Consider the following 20,431-nt stretch of genomic DNA (forward strand, 5'->3'; position numbering starts at 1 on the left):
AATTTCCTTTCGCCACACTGAGAAATACCCGCAGCGGCCCACCCAGGCCTCACTTCCGGGTGGTGCGTGTGCTGCGTGTCGCGTCACGGCGTCACGTGGCCAGCGCGGGCTTGTGGCGCGAGCTTCTGAAACTAGGCGGCAGAGGCGGAGCCGCTGTGGCTCTGCTGCGCCTCTGCTGCGCGTCGGGTGTCTTTTGCGGCGGTGGGTCGCCGCCGGGAGAAGCCTGAGGGGACAGATTTGTGACCGGCGCGGTTTTTGTCAGCTTACTCCGGCCAAAAAAGAACTGCACCTCTGGAGCGGGTTAGTGGTGGTGGTAGTGGGTGGGGACGAGCGCGTCTTCCTCAGTCCCAGTCCAGCGTGGCGGGGGAGCGCCTCACGCCTCGGGTCGCTGCCGCGGCTTCTTGCCCTTTTGTCTCTGCCAACCCCCACCCATGCCTGAGAGAAAGGTCCTTGTCCCGAAGGCAAATTTTCGCCAAGCAAATTCGAGCCCCGCCCCTTCCCTGGGTCTCCATTTCCCGCCTCCGGCCCGGCCTTTGGGCTCCGCCTTCAGCTCAAGACTTAACCTCCCTCCCAGCTGTCCCAGATGACGCCATCTGAAATTTCTTGGAAACACGATCATATTAACGGAATATTGCTGTTTTGGGGAAGTGTTTTACAGCTGCTGGGCACGCTGTATTTGCCTTACTTAAGCCCCTGGTAATTGCTGTATTCCGAAGACATGCTGATGGGAATTACCAGGCGGCGTTGGTCTCTAACGGGAGCCCTCTGTCCCCACTAGCCACGCGTCACTGGTTAGCGTGATTGAAACTAAATCGTATGAAAATCCTCTTCTCTAGTCGCACTAGCCACGTTTCGCGTGCTTAATGTGGCTAGTGGCACCGGTTTGGACAGCACAACTGTAAAATGTTCCCATCCTCACAGTAAGCTGTTATCGTTCCAGGAGATGGGACTGAATTAGAATTCAAACAAATTTTCCAGCGCTTCTGATTTTTACCTCAGTCACATAATAAGGAATGCATCCCTGTGTAAGTGCATTTTGGTCTTCTGTTTTGCAGACTTATTTACCAAGCATTGGAGGAATATTGTAGGTAAAAATGCCTATTGGATCCAAAGAGAGGCCAACATTTTTTGAAATTTTTAAGACACGCTGCAACAAAGCAGGTATTGACAAATTTTATAACTTTATAAATTACACCGAGAAAGTGTTTTCTAAAAAATGCTTGCTAAAAACCCAGTACGTCACAGTGTTGCTTAGAACCATAAACTGTTCCTTATGTGTGTATAAATCCAGTTAACAACATAATCATCGTTTGCAGGTTAACCACATGATAAATATAGAACGTCTAGTGGATAAAGAGGAAACTGGCCCCTTGACTAGCAGTAGGAACAATTACTAACAAATCAGAAGCATTAATGTCACTTTATGGCAGAAGTTGTCCAGCTTTTTGGTTTCAGTACTCCTTATACTCTTAAAAATGATCTAGGACCCCCGGAGTGCTTTTGTTTATGTAGCTTACCATATTAGAAATTTAAAACTAAGAATTTAAGGCTGGGCGTGGTGGCTCACACCTGTAATCCCAGCACTTTGGGAGGCCGAGGTGGGCGGATCACTTGAGGCCAGAAGTTCGAGACCAGCCTGGCCAACATGGTGAAACCCTATCTTTACTAAAAATACAAAAAATGTGCTGGGTGTGGTGGTGCGTGCCTGTAATCCCAGCTACACGGGAGGCGGAGGCAGGAGAATCACTTGAACCCTGGAGGCAGAGGTTGCAGTGAGCCAAGATCATGCCACTGCACTCCAGCCTGGGCCACATAGCATGACTCTGTCTCAAAACAAACAAACAAAAAACTAAGAATTTAAAGTTAATTTACTTAAAAATAATGAAAGCTAACCCATTGCGTATTATCACAACATTCTTAGGAAAAATAACTTTTTGAAAACAAGTGAGTGGAATAATTTTTACATTTTTGCAGTTCTCTTTAATGTCTGGCTAAATAGAGATAGCTGGATTCACTTATCTGTGCCTAATCTGTTATTTTGGTAGAAGTATATGAAAAAAAATTAACCTCACGTTGAAAAAAGGAATATTTTAATAGTTTTCGGTTACTTTTTGGTATTTTTCCTTGTACTTTGCATAGATTTTTCAAAAAGATATACCATAGGTCTTTCCCATGTCGCAACATCATGCAGTGATTATTTGGAAGATAGTGGTGTTCTGAATTATACAAAGTTTCCAAATATTGATACATTGCATTAAACAGTATTTTAAAAATCGCATTCATTAATATCACCATGGATGTCAGAAAAGTCTTTTAAGATTGGGTAGAAATGAGCCACTGGAAATTCTAATTTTTATTTGAAAGTTCACATTTTGTCATTGACAACAAACTGTTTTCCTTGCAGCAACAAGATCACTTCATTGATTTGTGAGAAAATGTCTACCAAATTATTTAAGTTGAAATAACTCTGTCAGCTGTTCTTTCAAGTAAAAATGACTTTTCATTGAAAAAATTGCTTGTTCAGATCACAGCTCAACACGAGTGCTTTTCTAGGCAGTATTGTACTTCAGTATGCAGAAGTGCTTTATGTATGCTTCCTATTTTGTCAGATTATTAAAAGAAGTGCTAAAGCATTGAGCTTCGAAATTAATTTTTACTGCTTCATTAGGACATTCTTACATTAAACTGGCATTATTATTATTATTTTTAACAAGGACACTCAGTGGTAAGGAATATAATGGCTACTAGTATTAGTTTGGTGCCACTGCCATAACTCATGCAAATGTGCCAGCAGTTTTACCCAGCATCATCTTTGCACTGTTGATACAAATGTCAACATCATGAAAAAGGGAAATGATTCCATAGCGTTATTATGAAAGTAGTTTTGAACTGTAATGGTAGAGGATGAATAGCTCACAATACAAATTTGTCATTTCCCTTTAAGAGAGAATTCCCATTTTATGTGAGAGTCCACATGTTCCTCATACCCATAGATTTGCCACATCTTGTGTACTCTTCAGAATTATTTGAATTTTTTGAATTTTATCTGTGGAATGTATTCTTTTTTTTTTTTTTTTTCTTTTTTGAGACACAGTCTTGCTCTGTTGCCCAGGCTGGAATGCAGTGGCGTGATCTCGGCTCACTGCAACCACCGCCTCCTGGGTTCAAGTGATTCTCCTGTGGCAGCCTCCGGAGTAGCTGGGACTACAGGCGTGTGCCACCACGCTCGGCTAATTTTTTGTGTTTTTAGTAAAGATGGGGTTTCAACGTGTTAGCAAGGTTGGTCTCGATCTGAGCTGGTGATCTGCCCGCCTCAGCCTCCCGAAGTGTTGGGATTACAGGCGTGAGCCACCGCACCTGGCCGAATTTTATCGTGGAATGTATTCTTAATGTGAATAGTTTTTGATTCCGAACCATGAATAATAAGAAAATAAATATTTGGGATTACAGGCGTGAGCCACCGCACCTGGCCGAATTTTATCGTGGAATGTATTCTTAATGTGAATAGTTTTTGATTCCGAACCATGAATAATAAGAAAATAAATAAAATTTAAATGAAAATAAAAGCTAATATATACAGCTTTTAATAATATAGTTAAATGCCATCTTGTAACTTTTGTGAACTCTTGTTAACACCTTTCTATAGATTCGCAAGAGAATGGATTAATGATCTTGTTTAATTAATATGCCTTAACAAAAGTAATCCATAGTCAAGATCTTAAGCATTTTTTTCCTTATGATCTTTAACTGTTCTGGGTCACAAATTTGTCTGTCACTGGTTAAAACTAAGGTGGGATTTTTTTTTTAATAGATTTAGGACCAATAAGTCTTAATTGGTTTGAAGAACTTTCTTCAGAAGCTCCACCCTATAATTCTGAACCTGCAGAAGAATCTGAACATAAAAACAACAATTATGAACCAAACCTATTTAAAACTCCACAAAGGAAACCATCTTATAATCAGCTGGCTTCAACTCCAATAATATTCAAAGAGCAAGGGCTGACTCTGCCGCTGTACCAATCTCCTGTAAAAGAATTAGATAAATTCAAATTAGACTTAGGTAAGTAATGCAATATGGTAGACTGGGGAGAACTACAAACTAGGAATTCAGGCAAACCTGTGTTAAAATCTTAGCTCATTTCATTAATTGTGTCATGCTGGGCAAATCAGTCTCTCTGGCCTCTTTTTCCTCACTCGAAAAATGGAGACGATGAAAATAATGTCTCATAGGTTTGGATTAAATTAAATAATGTAGGTACTTAGTAAATGTTCTCTTTCATCCCTCCTTTGATAAATTTGCCAACTGAGATTTGCTGAATTACGTCTTTCTTATGCCAAAAAAACCTAGGACTTGTTTTGATGTTAATTAAACTAAACTATATTTCTGCAGGCTATCACAGAGGACAGAGATTATTTTACCGATATACTATAAGTATCATGATTTGGAAGGAGTTTCCCTGGCGTAGGTGCCGCATGTTTCTAAGCAATTATGTAATAAGATTATATATTCAGTCATTCAAATAATTATTACCTACTTGACATAAGTAATGAACTTTCCCTTTTCTTCAGAGTGTTAATCTCTAGTAAGGGGAATAAAGAGTACACAGATAAAGTATAGTGTAAGGTTGAATGTAGTATGTGCTAAGAGAAAAATATAAAAAAGTATAATGAGAGTTGAGAAGAAAGAGCAAATAGTATTGGGCAAAGTCAGGCAATTATTCCTTTGAGCTAAACCTTGAAGGATAGGTGAGAGATTAAGAAATTTGAAGATGTGGTAGAGTGATAATGTTCTAGGCAGAGGGAACAACATGAGGAAGAATATGTAGTTTGTTCAGGAAATAGCAAGTAATTCAGGTTGGCTTTGGTTGTTTTGTGTCTGAAAGGGACCAATAGACGAGGCAAAAAGGCAGACTAAAGGCAGGCATTGATTGAATGCCAAGCTAAAGAAATTGAATTTGTTTGGTTGGTTGTTGAGCAGAGAAATCACATGTAAATTTCATCATGCTACTTATTGTGTCAAACCTTAGATCACCTCCCTTTGTCCTTAAAGCAAAATCTAAACTTGATATGGCTTTCAAGTTCCTTTGTGATCAGGCCCCTGATTTACACTCTTGGCTCAGCTTGCCATATTCATCCTCTCACCTATCTTCATTTGCCATTCATTCCTACTGAATTTCTTTTTGTTACCAAAACCACAATGCTCTCTGGCTCTTTATTAAACATATTGTTACCTCTACCCACAACTTACTTTTTCCCTACTTTTTGTCTAGCTAATTTGCGTGCTCGTCTTTCAGATCTTGGCTTATTTCTGCTTCTGAGAAATACTTCCTGTCTGCCCTCGTTGAGCTTCTAGTGAAGGAGACATACATAAGCAATTATAGTGTGATACATGCTTTGAAAGAAATTCATGGCTATAGGGAGTGCATATACAAAGGGAATATAGGTAATGGGCAAATATTTACATGTATGTTATTGGATACCAAATGGTATACATAGGATTCAGTAAATATTTGTAGAGTGAGTATTAGTATTACTTGCTTTAGAAAGCCTAATGATCAAACAGCAGTCTTTGGAGATAACGTTTTTCAAAATGTCATGTCTGTGCCATTAGAATCTTCTAGACTGCTCATTGAAAGGACAGATTCCAGGCCCCAGTCTGAATCTCTTAATTTATAATTTTTGGAAATGATGCCCATGAGTCCACATTTTAAACTACCTGAATGATCCCTATAGAAAGAGAAAACTGGAGGTAGGAAGATCAGTTAGGGGATGTGTAATGGTCTAGGTGATAGAGACAAGTGCCTGAATTACAATAATAGCAGTGAAAGTAAATATGGGACATAAAACTATAGGACCTTGCAGTAGTCTAGATATGGAGGATTCAAAAAAAGGAACAAATGACAGGGCAAAGCATATGCAGAACACAGTAGTAACAGTCATAGAAATGGATAAGGGAGTCATCCATTCTGCAAATACTTACTGCTTACTTGTGTCTGGCAACCTGCTCGGCATTAAGGATACAAATGTGAATAAGATGTCCTTTGACCTCTAAGTACTCAGTCTCGTAAGCACGTCTTGTAAGCACATCTTGGTTGCTTCCATAAAAATAAATACACTAGTGTGATATGTTATAAGAGCATGTACCAAGTGCATGAAAAGTGAGCAGCCATCTCTCTGGTTGGTCAGAAAAAGCTCCATAAAGCAGTTTTTGCTGAATCTTGAAAGATATACCTAAGGTCAAATGGTTAATTCTTTAATCATAACCTGCTAGAATTGATCTGTAACCAAGGAAGGATAGTAAGGAATTAATAAGGCCACTCTCAACTCACTGCAAAGGAGTTAACTTTTTGAAGGCTATAATACATAAATCTGCTGACTAGTCTCTTGAGACCTTTTGCTTTTACGTTTACTTTAGATTCAGTATTGAAAAGTAAGAGTAATAGACTTAAGCTGTGTTTTTCAACCTGTTTTGTTCAGTTCTAACATGTAATATTTTTAAAAAAATTATTCCTAAAGTTCTATGAGGAATTGTGCTGTTTCTGCCTCTCAGCAGTCCTTCCTTTTGCATTAAATCATAGGCATTTCTGTTACCATTCTTCAGCTTATTAATGAGATCCTCAGGTTATTTGGGAAATGTTTATTTGGTAATTAACTCTTTTTCACCTAGTTCATTTTTTTAACTTTTTTTTTTAAATAGCAGGGTTTCTTTTCATTGTTGAACTAAAATGGATGTGTTATTATTAACTGAACTCCTTAGTTTACTTTAGAGTTCACCCTTTGTATGGTTCTATGGATTTTGACAAATTGTATAATGTCGTATATCTGCCATTATGGCATTATACAGAATAATTTTGCTGCCCTAAAAATCTCCCGAGTTCCACCTGCTCACCCATCCCTCCTCCTGAGCCCCTGGCAGCCACTGATCTTTTTACTGTCTGTATAGTTTTACCTTTTCCAGAATGTCGTGTAGTTGGAATCATACAGAATATAGCATTTTCAGACTGGCTTCTTTCACTTAGCAATATGCCGAGACCAGCTCGATTGTAGAGACCCTAACCCAGCGGCACTAGAGGAATTAAAGGCACACAGAAATATAGCGGTGTGGAGTGGGAAATCAGGGGTCTCACAGCCTTTTGACAGCAAGCCAGTGATAAGCATTGTTTCTATAGATTATAGATTAACTGAAAGTATTCCTTAGGGGAAATAAAGGGCTGGGCCGAAGTAAAGGGATGGGTCTGGCTAGTTATCTGCAGCAGGAGCATGTCCTTAAGGCACAGGTCGCTCATGATAGTTTGTGGTTTAAGAACGCCTTTAAGCGGTTTTCTGCCCCGGGTGGGCCAGGTGTTCCTTGCCCTCATTCCGGTAAACCCACAAGCTTCCAGCGTGGGTGTCATGGCCATCACGAACATGTCACAGTGCTGCAGAAATTTTGTTTATGGCCAGTTTTGGGGCCAGTTCCCAACAGCAATATGTGTTTAAGGTTATTCCATGTCTTTTAATGATTTCATGCTGAATAATATTCCATCGTATTGATGTACCACAGCTTGTTTATCCATTCATCTATTGAAGGACATCTTGATTGCTTCCAAATTTTGGCAATTATGAATAAAGCTGGTATAAATATTCACATACAGGTTTGTGTGTGAATATATTTTCAACTCATTTTGGTTCACACCAAAAGAGCACGATTGTGGGATCATATAGTAAGAGTATGTTTAGTTTTATGAGAAACTACAAGCTTTCTTCCAAAGTAGCTGTTGCATTTTGTATTCCCACCAGCAGTGAATGAGAGTTCTTGTTGCTCACATCCTCACCACCATTTGGTGTGTCAGTGTTTTGAATTCTAGCCATTCTAACAAGTGTGTAGTGGTACCTCATTGTTTGTTTTATTTAATTTTTTATTTTTTTTTTTGAGATGAAATCTCGCTTTGTCGCCCAGGCTGGAGTGCAGTGGCGTGATCTTGGCTCACTGCAAGCTCCGCCTCCCAGGTTCACGCCATTCTCCTGCCTTAGCCTCCTGAGTAGCTGGGACTACAGGCGCCCGCCACCACACCTGGCTGATTTTTTTGTATTTTTAGTAGAGACGGGGTTTCACTGTGTTAGCCAGGATGGTCTTGATCTCCTGACCTCGTGATCCGCTCACCTCGGCCTCCCAAAGTGCTGGGATTACAGGCGTGAGCCATCATGCCCGGCCTGTTTTATTTTTTAAAGTCAATTTTCTTTCAAGAATTAGCTACTTTTTAGTATCTTTAATTAAAAATCTCATTAGAGAAGGAGGTTGGATATTTTGTTGAAGTGGGGTTTTTAAGTTACACATACATTTGCTTTATTAATGATTATGTCTAGTCCATGTTAACTTGAAAAATGAGACTATAATGAGACATTTTATTTAGGCTGCTACAAACAGTTTTAAATTTGGTCTTCACTTTATTTTAGTAACATTGATAGAGCTTATTTTTCCCAAAAGCTAAGTTAGAGATTATAGGACCAACCAAAGCAACTATTTTCTAAGAGTAATAATAAGTGACTCAGGTGCCAAATTTGTAGTTACCATCAACTATTGGAACCATATGAGTACTTAATGCCCTGGAGAGTCAAATATAATCTACTCTAATACAGAAAATAGAAATATTGAAAAACTGTAAATTGGATTTCATATTGTTAAAGCCACCTATAGCTTTAGAAACTCTGAACATTATTTTCTTAGAAAATGGATGTGTTCAATAAGAATAGAAATTATGTATTACTGTCTGCAACTCACTTTGTCTAATTATATCCAATTCATTCATCCAGTCAATATTTCAGGAGTGACTAATATACCAGACATTTTTGTAGTTGCTAGGGATACAGTGACAAATAAGACAAAATCTCTACCTCAGATTGCTCACAGCCTAGTAGGGGGAAAAAGAACAGTGTATGATCAAACTCTTCAGGGAACACATAGGGGGGCAAACACTTAATCCTACCTTAGGGATCACTAAAGTTTTCTGGAGGAGGTAGTTTCTAAATGGAAGCCTGAAAGAGTTGTTCCAGGTCAAGAAAAGCAAAGAAGGGGAAACAGCTTGTACAAAGTCCTAGAGGTTAAAGAAAACATTCTTTCGGGATATGCAAATGGTTGGGTATGGGTAAAAAGTAGACTGTAAAAGAATGGCATCATAAAAATTAAGTAAATTGTCACATAAATATATGTATTTCTTATGTACCCACAAAAATTAAAAATGAAGAAATTAAGTAAATTGTGAAAGGCCTTCATACTATGGAGTTTGACTTGATCTTGAAAAGTAAGATCTTGAAAAGTTTTTAGCAGAAGTGATATTGTCAGATCTGGTACATTGGTAGGTTTTCAGTAAATGTCTTCCCTTACTCGTTTTTTCTCTTTCTTTTTTCTTTTGTTTAAAGCGACAAGATGTTGTTGCTCTTTTCCCAGGCTGGAATACAGTGGCATGATCATAGCTCAAGCTCCTGGGCTCAAGTGATCCTCCCACCTCAGCCTCTCAAGTAGCTAGGACTACAGGCATATCACCACACCAGCGTTTTCTTTGTAGAGGCGGAGTCTCACTCTGTTGCTCAGGCAGGTGTTGAACTCCTGCCTTAAGCAATCCTCCCACCTCAGCCTCCCAGAGCCCTCAGATTATAAGCCACTGTGCTCGGGGCATCCTTTTTGGGGGGTAATCAGCAAACTGAAAAACCTCTTCTTACAACTCCCTATACATTCTCATTCCCAGTATAGAGGAGACTTTTTGTTTTTAAACACTTCCAAAGAATGCAAATTTATAATCCAGAGTATATACATTCTCACTGAATTATTGTACTGTTTCAGGAAGGAATGTTCCCAATAGTAGACATAAAAGTCTTCGCACAGTGAAAACTAAAATGGATCAAGCAGATGATGTTTCCTGTCCACTTCTAAATTCTTGTCTTAGTGAAAGGTATGATGAAGCTATTATATTAAAATATTTAAATGAAACATTTTCCTACATATATTTGTTCTATAAAGATGAATCTGATTTTTATGCTAATATTTTGGCTAAGAGCCTGGTAGAAGATCTTACATTTTTAAATAATCTTTTAGGTTGAGTCCTTTAATAGAATAGTTTTTACATTAGAAACATGTAAGTTGTTGTTCTTGTGATGTTGAATTGGCTGGTTTTCTGTATATTCTGTGATTTTTTAAGTAACAAAAATAACAGTGGTGAAAAGCAGTAAGTCAGTCCTTGAATTATCAATTTAAAATAAATTGTGTACTTTTCATCTTTGGAGAGAATATGATTTACTTTACAAAATTTTTTTTTTTTTTTTTTTTTTTTGAGATGGAGTCTCTGTCACCCAGGCTGTAGTGCAGTGGTGCGATCTCGGCTCACTGCAAGCTCCACCTCCCGGGTTCACGCCATTCTCCTGCCTCAGCCTCCCAAGTAGCTGGGACTACAGGCGCCCGCCACCATGCCCGGCTAATTTTTTGTATTTTTAGTAGAGACGGGGTTTCACTGTGTTAGCTAGGATGGTCTCGATCTCCTGACCTCGTGATCCGCCCGCCTCAGCCTCCCAGACTGCTGGGATTACAGGCGTGAACCACTGTGCCCGGCCTACTTTACAAAATTTTTGAGTTTAAAATACACGGTTTCCAGCAGCTGAAATTTGTGAGTACATATGTGTTGGCATTTTAAACATCACTTGATGATTACTTAATGCTTCATGAGAGATTTACTTTTTAAAATGTAATATAAAATATCTAAAAGTAGTATTCCAACAATTTATATGAATGAGAATCTTCTTTTAAAAATAAGATAAACTAGTTTTTGCCAGTTTTTTAAAATAACCTAAGGGATTTGCTTTGTTTTATTTTAGTCCTGTTGTTCTACAATGTACACATGTAACACCACAAAGAGATAAGTCAGGTATGATTAAAAACAATGCTTTTTATTCTTAGAATACTAGAAATGTTAATAAAAATAAAACTTAACAATTTTCCCCTTTTTTTACCTCCAGTCGTATGTGGGAGTTTGTTTCATACACCAAAGTTTGTGAAGGTAAATATTCTACCTGGTTTATTTTTATGACTTAGTAATTGAGAATTTGACAATAGCGTTATACCTTTGCCCTGAGATTTACAAATCTGTACCTCGCATTTTGCCTCATACAGGCAATTCAGTAAACGTTAAGTGAAATAAAGAGTGAATGAAAAAATAATATCCTTAATGATCAGGGCATTTCTATAAAAAATAAACTATTTTCTTTCCTCCCAGGGTCGTCAGACACCAAAACATATTTCTGAAAGTCTAGGAGCTGAGGTGGATCCTGATATGTCTTGGTCAAGTTCTTTAGCTACACCACCCACCCTTAGTTCTACTGTGCTCATAGGTAATAATAGCAAATGTGTATTTACAAGAAAGAGCAGATTAGGTTGATAATTGTCATCTCTAATACTTCTGTTAAAAGGAAATATGAAAAGAAAATATTAGATAATGTCTTTGATAAGTGTGTTAGTAACTGACAATAATTTTATTCTATTAAGTGTAGATTGGAATAAATACAAATACATTAAGTGGTAGTCCAGTGGTGTCAAGCATTATGTTTTAGTACGATGTGATTAATGTAGAATAGCTTACAAATATTCCTTTACTGGCCTATATAAGCGTTTAAGAGGCAGTATTTGGTGTGACTGAATTCTTTTTACAAATGATTGTGGTAATCGGGGCATTAAAGCAGCATTAAATAAGCTTTTGTTTTCTCTACTTAAATGTGTTCTAAGGTTTGTTTTGCCAGTAGTACTGAATTGAGGTCTTAAATTCCACAAGTGTAATTACACAACTATGTGATAAACTGCAATATTTATCCATTCATTAAACTGTAAACTCTTTGCAGTCTCACCACAGTTTCTGTTACTAGGATCTAGAAATATTTCCTATTGTAGGCTGGTTGCAGTGGCTCACGCCTGTAATCCCAACACTTTGGGAGGCCGAGAAGGGTGGATCACGTGAGGCCAGGAGTTTGAGAGCAGCCTGTACAACATGGTGAAACCCTGTCTCTACTAAAAATACAAAAATTGGCCAGGTGTGATAGCACACACCTGTAATCCCAGCTACCTGGGGGCTGAGGCATGGGAATTGCTTGAACCTGGGAGGCAGAGGGTGCAGTGAGCCGAGATTGTGCCACTGCACTCCAGCCTGGGTGACAGGGAGGCTGAGGTGGGAGGATCACGAGGTCAGGAGATCAAGACCATCCTGGCTAACGTGGTGAAACCCTGTCTCTATTAAAATAGAAAAAATTAGCTGGGCATGGTGGCAGACACCTGTAGTCCCAGCTACTCAGGAGGCTGAGGCAGGAGAATGGCATGAACCCAGGAGGCGGATCTTGCAATGATCTGAGATCATCACGCCACTGCACTCCAGCCTGGGCAACAGAGCGAGACTCTGTCTCAAAAAAAAAAAAAAAAAATCCTGTTATAAAACTACTTAAAAATCTCTGAGTAGCTGAGATTTGGCTAATCATGACTTAATATCTGAAAAGTTGTGACTTTTTTTTTTTTAATTGAGACAAGGTTCTTCTCTGTTGCCCAGGCTGGAGTGCAGTGGCACCGTCGCAGTTCACTGCAGCCTCAACCTCCCAGGCTTAATTAATCTTTCTTCCTCTTAGCCTTCCAAGTATCTGGGACTACAGGTACCATGCCACCAGTGTACTACCAGTCCTGGCTAATTTTTTTTGTATTTTTTGTAGAGATGGGTCCCGCCATGTTGCCCACACTTGTCTCAAATTCCTGAGCTCAAGCAGCCACCACACCCACCTGTGACCATTCTTTTTTATTTTTATGAGATAATAAACATACAAGTTTAAAGAAATGTCTGTACATAAATGTGATTATAGTACAAACAAGTATTTGGAAGTTCATCTAAACAAATGCATCACAGTTTATAGGCAAAACATGAAAGATTGGATAATAATGGGAAAAAAAGTAAATATTCACCAACATTCTTTCTCTTTTTTCTTTTTCATTTTTTTTTTTTTTTTTTTTGAGGTGGAGTCTTGCCCTTTTGCCCAGGCTGGAGTACAGTGGCACCATCTCGGCTCACAGCAACCTCTGCCTTCTGGGTTCAGGCGATTCTCCTGCCTTAGACTCCCGAGTAGCTGGGATTACAGGCACCCACCACCACGCCTGACTAATTTTTGTATTTTTAGTGGAGAGGAGGTTTCACCAGGTTGGCCAGGGTGGTCTTGAACTCCTGACCTCAAGTGATTCGTTTGTCTCAGCCACATTTTTTTTGTCTAAGAAGATACTGGGCCAGATCATTGTTTCTCAAATTGCAGATTATGACCTGTTCATAGTTGTGAAACTTATTTTGTGAGTCGTATATGCTCTTTTTAAATGAAATGAAAATTCTGAGTACATCACATGTAGTTAGGGTTTAGAAAATAAAAAATACAGTATATCTAGTTAAATTTGGACTTCAGGTAAACAGCGAATAATTTTGAGATATACTTAACACTAAAAAATTATTCATTGTTTATCTGAAATTCAAATTTAATGAGGTGTCCTGTATTTTATCCAGAAGTCCTACACACAGTAAAGTTTGTTTTGTAAAACTTTTTTACTTAACCTTTGTGTGCCCATGTGTGTGTGCAGTCATAAAGTGTGTGTGTGTGTGTGTGTATTTAAAAAACTAGGTTGTACTCAAAGCCCAAGCTTAATTTATTCCCAAACCAGTATTACATTTTGTTTATTCTAGCAAAATAGCATTCTATTTTGATTCCTCTTTAGCTGGGAGTAAGTTAACCCTATTCTGTTGCTTAGATGAAATAATATGGATAAAATCATTTTGAAAAGATGTATTTAATATATAGTATGCCTTTAGGCTGTAGTGTTGTCTAAATGAATGCTAAAGTCTCCAAGCTTTAGCTTTTAAGTCATAACCTCACAGCATCATCTGACTTTCCAACTCATTGTGGACAGTATTACCATAAAGTAATGATCACCAAGCCATATCTTACCACCTTGTGAGTAGTACTAAGGAAGTAAGTATAGTTTATTCACTGTGTTGATTGACCTTTCTAATTACTATACTTAAGTACTTGAATCAGTTCATTTTGTTTCAAATGTGTCATGTAATCAAATAGTAGATGTGCTTTTTGATGTCTGACAAAAAATAAGTTTTTGCATTCTAGTGATAATATACAATACACATAAATTTTTATCTTACAGTCAGAAATGAAGAAGCATCTGAAACTGTATTTCCTCATGATACTACTGCTGTAAGTAAATATGACAAATTGATTAGACTGTTGAAATTGCTAACAATTTTGGAATGCCTTGTTAAATTATTTATCTTACATTTTTAATTTCCTAATCTGTAATTTATCTAAGCCTTTGAGAAAGTCTCTAAACCTGGTCCTATATGTGATTTTAACTTCCTGTGAAACTCTGTTGTCTCTCTGTTAAAGTTGCATATATACAATATATACCGTAGTCCCCTATTCATGGGGTATACATTCCAATATCCCCCAGTGAATGCTTGAAACCTTAGATAGTACCGAACCCTATATATATATATATTAAAAATGTGTAGTATTTATATATATACCTATAATCTTTTTTTCTATAAGCACATACCCTGTGATAAAGTTTAATTCATAAATTAGGCACAGTAAGAGATTAACAAGAACTAATAATAAAATAGGACAATTATAACAAAATACCGTAATAAAAGTTATGTGAATGTTGTCTCTCTGTCTCAAAATATCTTATTGTTCTGTACTCATGTGGCAGCAGCTTCATCAGCAGATGTGGGCTCTCCAGTAATTTTTATATTTTTCAGTCCAAACCTATTCTTGAATCTGTGTAACCAACCATCCCTTACTTGCAGTAAATGGCTTGGTGTCATTAATTTAGGGGATCCCTTACTGAAGTTTTCATTTAGGCTCTATGCTTTCTGGCATAATGTGTAGCTGTCAATCAAAACAACCTGTTCATGTTTTCTACCCACAAATGTAATACCTTTTCTATTTCTATGGTGCACTGTGTGGCCACAACATTTGCAGTTTGAGGTGTGACAGCAAAACCAGCTCATATGTCTTTCTCCTTCACAATCTCACAGATAGATTTGTTCTTACCATAGATGTCGCAGTACAATTTTTTTCCTTTCCTTAAGTCGAGAACTTTCACTGTTTCAATTAAAGGAAGCACTTTATGGCTTCTTTTTGGCATATTTGAATTGCCAGCATCATTATACTCGTGCTTTGGGGCCATTGTTAAGTAAAATAAGGGTGACTTGAACACAAGCACTGTGGTACCACAATAGCCGATCTGATAACCAAGACAACTACTAAGTGACTAATAGGTGGGTACCATATACAGCCTGGATACGCTGGACAAAGGGATGATTCATGTCCCAAGTGGGATGGAGCAAGATGGTGCAAGTTTTTTTTTCTCCATTTCCATTTTCCTTTCCTAAGATTTCCACATCCTAGTGGTGCAAGATTTCATCACACTACTCAGGATGACACACAATTTAAAACTTACTAATTGCTTACTTCTGGAATTTTCCATTAAAAATTTTTGGACCTAGGTTGATTGCAGATAACTGAAATCACCAAAAGTGAAACCATGGATAAGGGGGGACTACTACTATATGTGCATTGAGAGTTTTTATACTAGTGATTTTAAACTATAATTTTTGCAGAATGTGAAAAGCTATTTTTCTAATCATGATGAAAGTCTGAAGAAAAATGATAGATTTATCGCTTCTGTGACAGACAGTGAAAACACAAATCAAAGAGAAGCTACAAGTCATGGTAAGTCCTCTGTTAGTTGAACTACAGGTTTTTTTGTTGTTGTTGTTTTGATTTTTTTTTTTTGAGGTGGAGTCTTGCTCTGTCACCTGTGATCTCAGTTTACCGCAACCTCTGCCTCCCGTGCTCAAGCGATCCTGCCTCAGCTTGCCAAGTAGCTGAGATTACAAGCATGCACCACCATGCCCAACTATTGTATTTTTAGTAGAGATGGCATTTCACCATGTTGGCCAGGCTGGTCTCAAATGGGCGTGAGCCACCATGCCCAGCCTGAACTACTCTTTTTAATTGGCACCATTGAAGGATTGCTCCTCTTTTCTTGAAGAGAAAATACATTACTTTTCCTTTCTTGACTACTGAAGTAGTATTTTATCTCAAAGTATTGAGAGTAGAAACTAACTTGATGTGCCTGTGATCCCAGCTACTCAGGAGGCTGAGGTGGGAGGATCGCTTAAGCCCAGGAGGTCAAGGTTGCAGTGAGCTGTGTGTGTGCCACTGCACTCCCACCTGGGCAACAGAGTGAGACCGTGTCTCAATGGAAAAAAAGAGAAACTAATTTGATTTCGATGACAGTATTTAAATACTGTGTAAGACAGTACTATTTAATATGTGGTTGTGACACAAAAACAAAGCCTATTGAAAATTTTCAGAGACAATAAGATATATAATTAACAAAATCTGAGCTTTTTTTTTTTTTCTAATTAGAAAGTAAATGTGGTTTAGATATACCATAGTTTACCTAATCAGGTCATGGAATATTGCATTTTTCTTAGTATGTGTGTATGTCTGTATAACTGTGTAGGATTTGATATCTGTTTTTGTCTGTGTGGTATCATGTATGTATGTATATGCATATGTAAAATCAGATTTACCCTTGTTATAGGGCCACAAAATTGATTTGGAACATCTGTTTTGATAGGTCTTAGAATATTTAGTTGTATGTATAGTAAGATTAGGTGAGTTTTAATTGTGTAGAACTGCTAAAGAAAGGTTTTTAGGGATTGTTGTATGAATAAAAGGCTTTAGATTCATTGGAATCAGGGGAATCAGGCTTTACTAGAAGAACAGGAGAAGGGGTGACTGACCAAAAAATAAAATGCCAAGTACTCAGAATAACCCTTTAAATACTGATATGTAATATTTAGCACATTCTACATAAACTGTTTCTATGAGAAAGGTTGTGAGAATAATATAAATTATATGGCTTATAAAATATTAATGTGCTTCTGTTTTATACTTTAACAGGATTTGGAAAAACATCAGGGAATTCATTTAAAGTAAATAGCTGCAAAGACCACATTGGAAAGTCAATGCCAAATGTCCTAGAAGATGAAGTATATGAAACAGTTGTAGATACCTCTGAAGAAGATAGTTTTTCATTATGTTTTTCTAAATGTAGAACAAAAAATCTACAAAAAGTAAGAACTAGCAAGACTAGGAAAAAAATTTCCCATGAAGCAAACGCTGATGAATGTGAAAAATCTAAAAACCAAGTGAAAGAAAAATACTCATTTGTATCTGAAGTGGAACCAAATGATACTGATCCATTAGATTCAAATGTAGCAAATCAGAAGCCCTTTGAGAGTGGAAGTGACAAAATCTCCAAGGAAGTTGTACCGTCTTTGGCCTGTGAATGGTCTCAACTAACCCTTTCAGGTCTAAATGGAGCCCAGATGGAGAAAATACCCCTATTGAATATTTCTTCATGTGACCAAAATATTTCAGAAAAAGACCTATTAGACACAGAGAACAAAAGAAAGAAAGATTTTCTTACTTCAGAGAATTCTTTGCCACGTATTTCTAGCCTACCAAAATCAGAGAAGCCATTAAATGAGGAAACAGTGGTAAATAAGAGAGATGAAGAGCAGCATCTTGAATCTCATACAGACTGCATTCTTGCAGTAAAGCAGGCAATATCTGGAACTTCTCCAGTGGCTTCTTCATTTCAGGGTATCAAAAAGTCTATATTCAGAATAAGAGAATCACCTAAAGAGACTTTCGGTGCAAGTTTTTCAGGTCATATGACTGATCCAAACTTTAAAAAAGAAACTGAAGCCTCTGAAAGTGGACTGGAAATACATACTGTTTGCTCACAGAAGGAGGACTCCTTATGTCCAAATTTAATTGATAATGGAAGCTGGCCAGCCACCACCACACAGACTTCTGTAGCTTTGAAGAATGCAGGTTTAATATCCACTTTGAAAAAGAAAACAAATAAGTTTATTTATGCTATACATGATGAAACATCTTATAAAGGAAAAAAAATACCAAAAGACCAAAAATCAGAACTAATTAACTGTTCAGCCCAATTTGAAGCAAATGCTTTTGAAGCACCACTTACATTTGCAAATGCTGATTCAGGTACCTCTGTCTTTTTTTTTTGTAAATAGTACATATAGTTTTATAGATGATGATTCCTTCTGTGTTTTTTTCTGCTTTTTAAAATCTTCATATATTTAATCTTAGGCATCATCTGTATACATTATTGTTTAGGTCTTTAATTACCAGTGTTTAGAATCAGGTCACTCAAACATGGTAGATAAGTTTGCATAGTTTGTGTATATCCATCACTCTTGAGACAGTTTTATTTTAAGTTCCGGGGTACATGTGCAGGACGTGCAGGTTTGTTACATAAGTAAACGTGTGCCATGTTGGTTTGCTGCACCTGTCAACCCTTCACCTAAGTATTAAGCCCAGCATGCATTAGCTATTTTTCCTGGTGCTCTCCTTCCCCCCACACACCCCCACCTCCTGACAGACCCTAGTGTGTGTTGTTCCCCTCCCTGTGTCCGTGTGTTCTCATTGTTCAGCTCCCACTTATGAGTGAGAACATGTGATGTTTAGTTTTCTGTTCCTGCGTTAGTTTGCTTAGGATAATGGCTTCCAGCTCCATCTGTGTCCCTGCAAAGGACATGATCTTGTTCCTTTTTATGGCTGCATGATATTCCATGGTGTATAGTTCCACATTTTATTTATCCAGTCTATCATTGATGGGCATTTGGGTTGATTCCATGTCTGTGCTATTGTGAATAGTGCTGCAGTGAACGTACAGGTGGATGTATCTTTATAATACAATGATTTATATTCCTTTGGGTATATACCCTGTAATGGGATTGCTGAGTTAGATGGTATTTTTGGTTCTAGGTCTTTGAGGAATTGCCACACTGTCTTCCACAATGGTTGAACTAATTTACATTCCAGCCAACAACTTGAGACAGTTTTTGACTCATAAACATTCAGAGCTTGGCTAGCTAATTCCTGCTTTAATTTAAAAAGTGTTTATTATATGCAAATTGGACAACTCATATAAATATGTCGTGCTACTTACTATGTATTTTCTCTAAAGCATGTTAAAAAAATAGGCTAGATATAGTGGCTCATGCCTGTAATCTTAGCACTTTGGGAGGCTAAGGCAGGAGGATCACTTGTGGTCAGGAGTTTAAGAACACCCTGGGCAACATAGTGAGACCCCATCTCTACAAAAAATTTAAAATACCCAGGCATGGTGGCATGCTTCTGATGTTGTAGCTACTCAGGATGCTCAGACAGGAGGATCACTTGAGCCCAAGTGACTGAGGCTGCAGTGAACCAAAATTGTACCAGTGCACTCCAGCCTGGGCCACAAAATGAGACCTTGTCCCTGAAAAAAAAAAAAAAAGAAAAAAAAATTTAAATAGAGGAAATACTAGCTAAGTTTAATGTAGGCCAGTTCTAAAATAATGATTTGTTGCTGTTGTTGTTACATAATTTTCTTAAATATTTTAAAGATTGCATACTGTTACTGCTCTATTTCTGCATCTCCGTGGTGTAACTCTGTCCTCTTTGTTGTTGCAACAGTTCACTTAGCAACTAAACTGTATGTTTACAAAGTGATTTTATCTCCCTATGAGAAGACTTTAGTGAATAGCTCAGTGAATAGTAGAGTTGGTGAGACCACAGTACAGAACTGTTTGAAGTTTGGGTTAAATTTTTAGAGGAAAATGTTTGATACTATGCATATCATAGTTAAAGCCAATGAAAAAGCTAATATAGGCCAGGCGCAGTGGCTCACGCCTATAATCCCAGCACTTTGGGAGGCCAAGGCAGGCAGATCACTTAAGGTCAAGAGTTCAAGACCAGCCTGGCCAACATGGTAAAACCCCATCTCTATGAAAAAAAACAAAAATTATCCAGATGTGGTGGCATGTGCCTGTAATCCCAGCTACTCGGGACGCTAAGGCAGGAGAATCACTTGAACCTGGGAGGTGGAGGTTGCAATGAGCTGAGATCACGCCACTGCACTCCAGCCTGGGTGACAGAACGAGACTCCATCTCAAAAAAAAAAAAAAAAAAAAAGCTAATACATGTGATCACTGATGAAATGCAATTAAGAACTGGTTAGTAGAAAATTCAGAGGGTCAAGAAATTTAACAGAGCAGTTGAACTCATTTGCCTTTATCATTGAGATTAGATCATCTTTCAGGCTGTTAGTATATGGACCCTGTTTTTAAAAATTGTGGTTTTGTTTTTTTCAATGTGAAAGAATTAAGAAAATTGTTACTTTTCTAATTCCTTTTCTATGCCTTGCTTTTCTGTTCACACCAGTATTAATAGCAATGAAATTTTTTCAATTTTATTTTCCAATAAAAATTACTTTGAGTTTTTTTTATGG

The 20,431-nt window shown here is 37.7% G+C and overlaps 1 protein-coding gene across 4 annotated transcripts in view; it reads left to right on the forward strand.

Annotated features, from left to right (window-relative positions):
• Positions 1 to 51: 51 nt before the first annotated feature.
• The window catches only part of BRCA2 (BRCA2 DNA repair associated), an 84,712-nt gene continuing 64,332 nt past the window's right edge, over positions 52 to 20,431 (forward strand). For 3 of the 4 annotated variants that reach the window (XM_063697244.1, XM_063697245.1, XM_063697246.1), the window contains exons 1-10: positions 112 to 300; positions 1,056 to 1,161; positions 3,812 to 4,060; positions 9,821 to 9,929; positions 10,846 to 10,895; positions 10,987 to 11,027; positions 11,244 to 11,358; positions 14,195 to 14,244; positions 15,672 to 15,783; positions 17,026 to 18,141. In XM_063697244.1, coding sequence (XP_063553314.1) covers positions 1,095 to 1,161; positions 3,812 to 4,060; positions 9,821 to 9,929; positions 10,846 to 10,895; positions 10,987 to 11,027; positions 11,244 to 11,358; positions 14,195 to 14,244; positions 15,672 to 15,783; positions 17,026 to 18,141 — 1,909 coding nt within the window. In that variant the 5' untranslated portion in view covers positions 112 to 300; positions 1,056 to 1,094. Of the gene's footprint in view, positions 301 to 1,055; positions 1,162 to 3,811; positions 4,061 to 9,820; positions 9,930 to 10,845; positions 10,896 to 10,986; positions 11,028 to 11,243; positions 11,359 to 14,194; positions 14,245 to 15,671; positions 15,784 to 17,025; positions 18,142 to 20,431 lie in introns of all 4 variants that reach the window. The other variant, XM_019039974.4, reaches the window with a different exon arrangement.

Source organism: Gorilla gorilla, chromosome 14, assembly GCF_029281585.2.
Source record: "Gorilla gorilla gorilla isolate KB3781 chromosome 14, NHGRI_mGorGor1-v2.1_pri, whole genome shotgun sequence".
Taxonomy (NCBI): domain Eukaryota; kingdom Metazoa; phylum Chordata; class Mammalia; order Primates; family Hominidae; genus Gorilla; species Gorilla gorilla.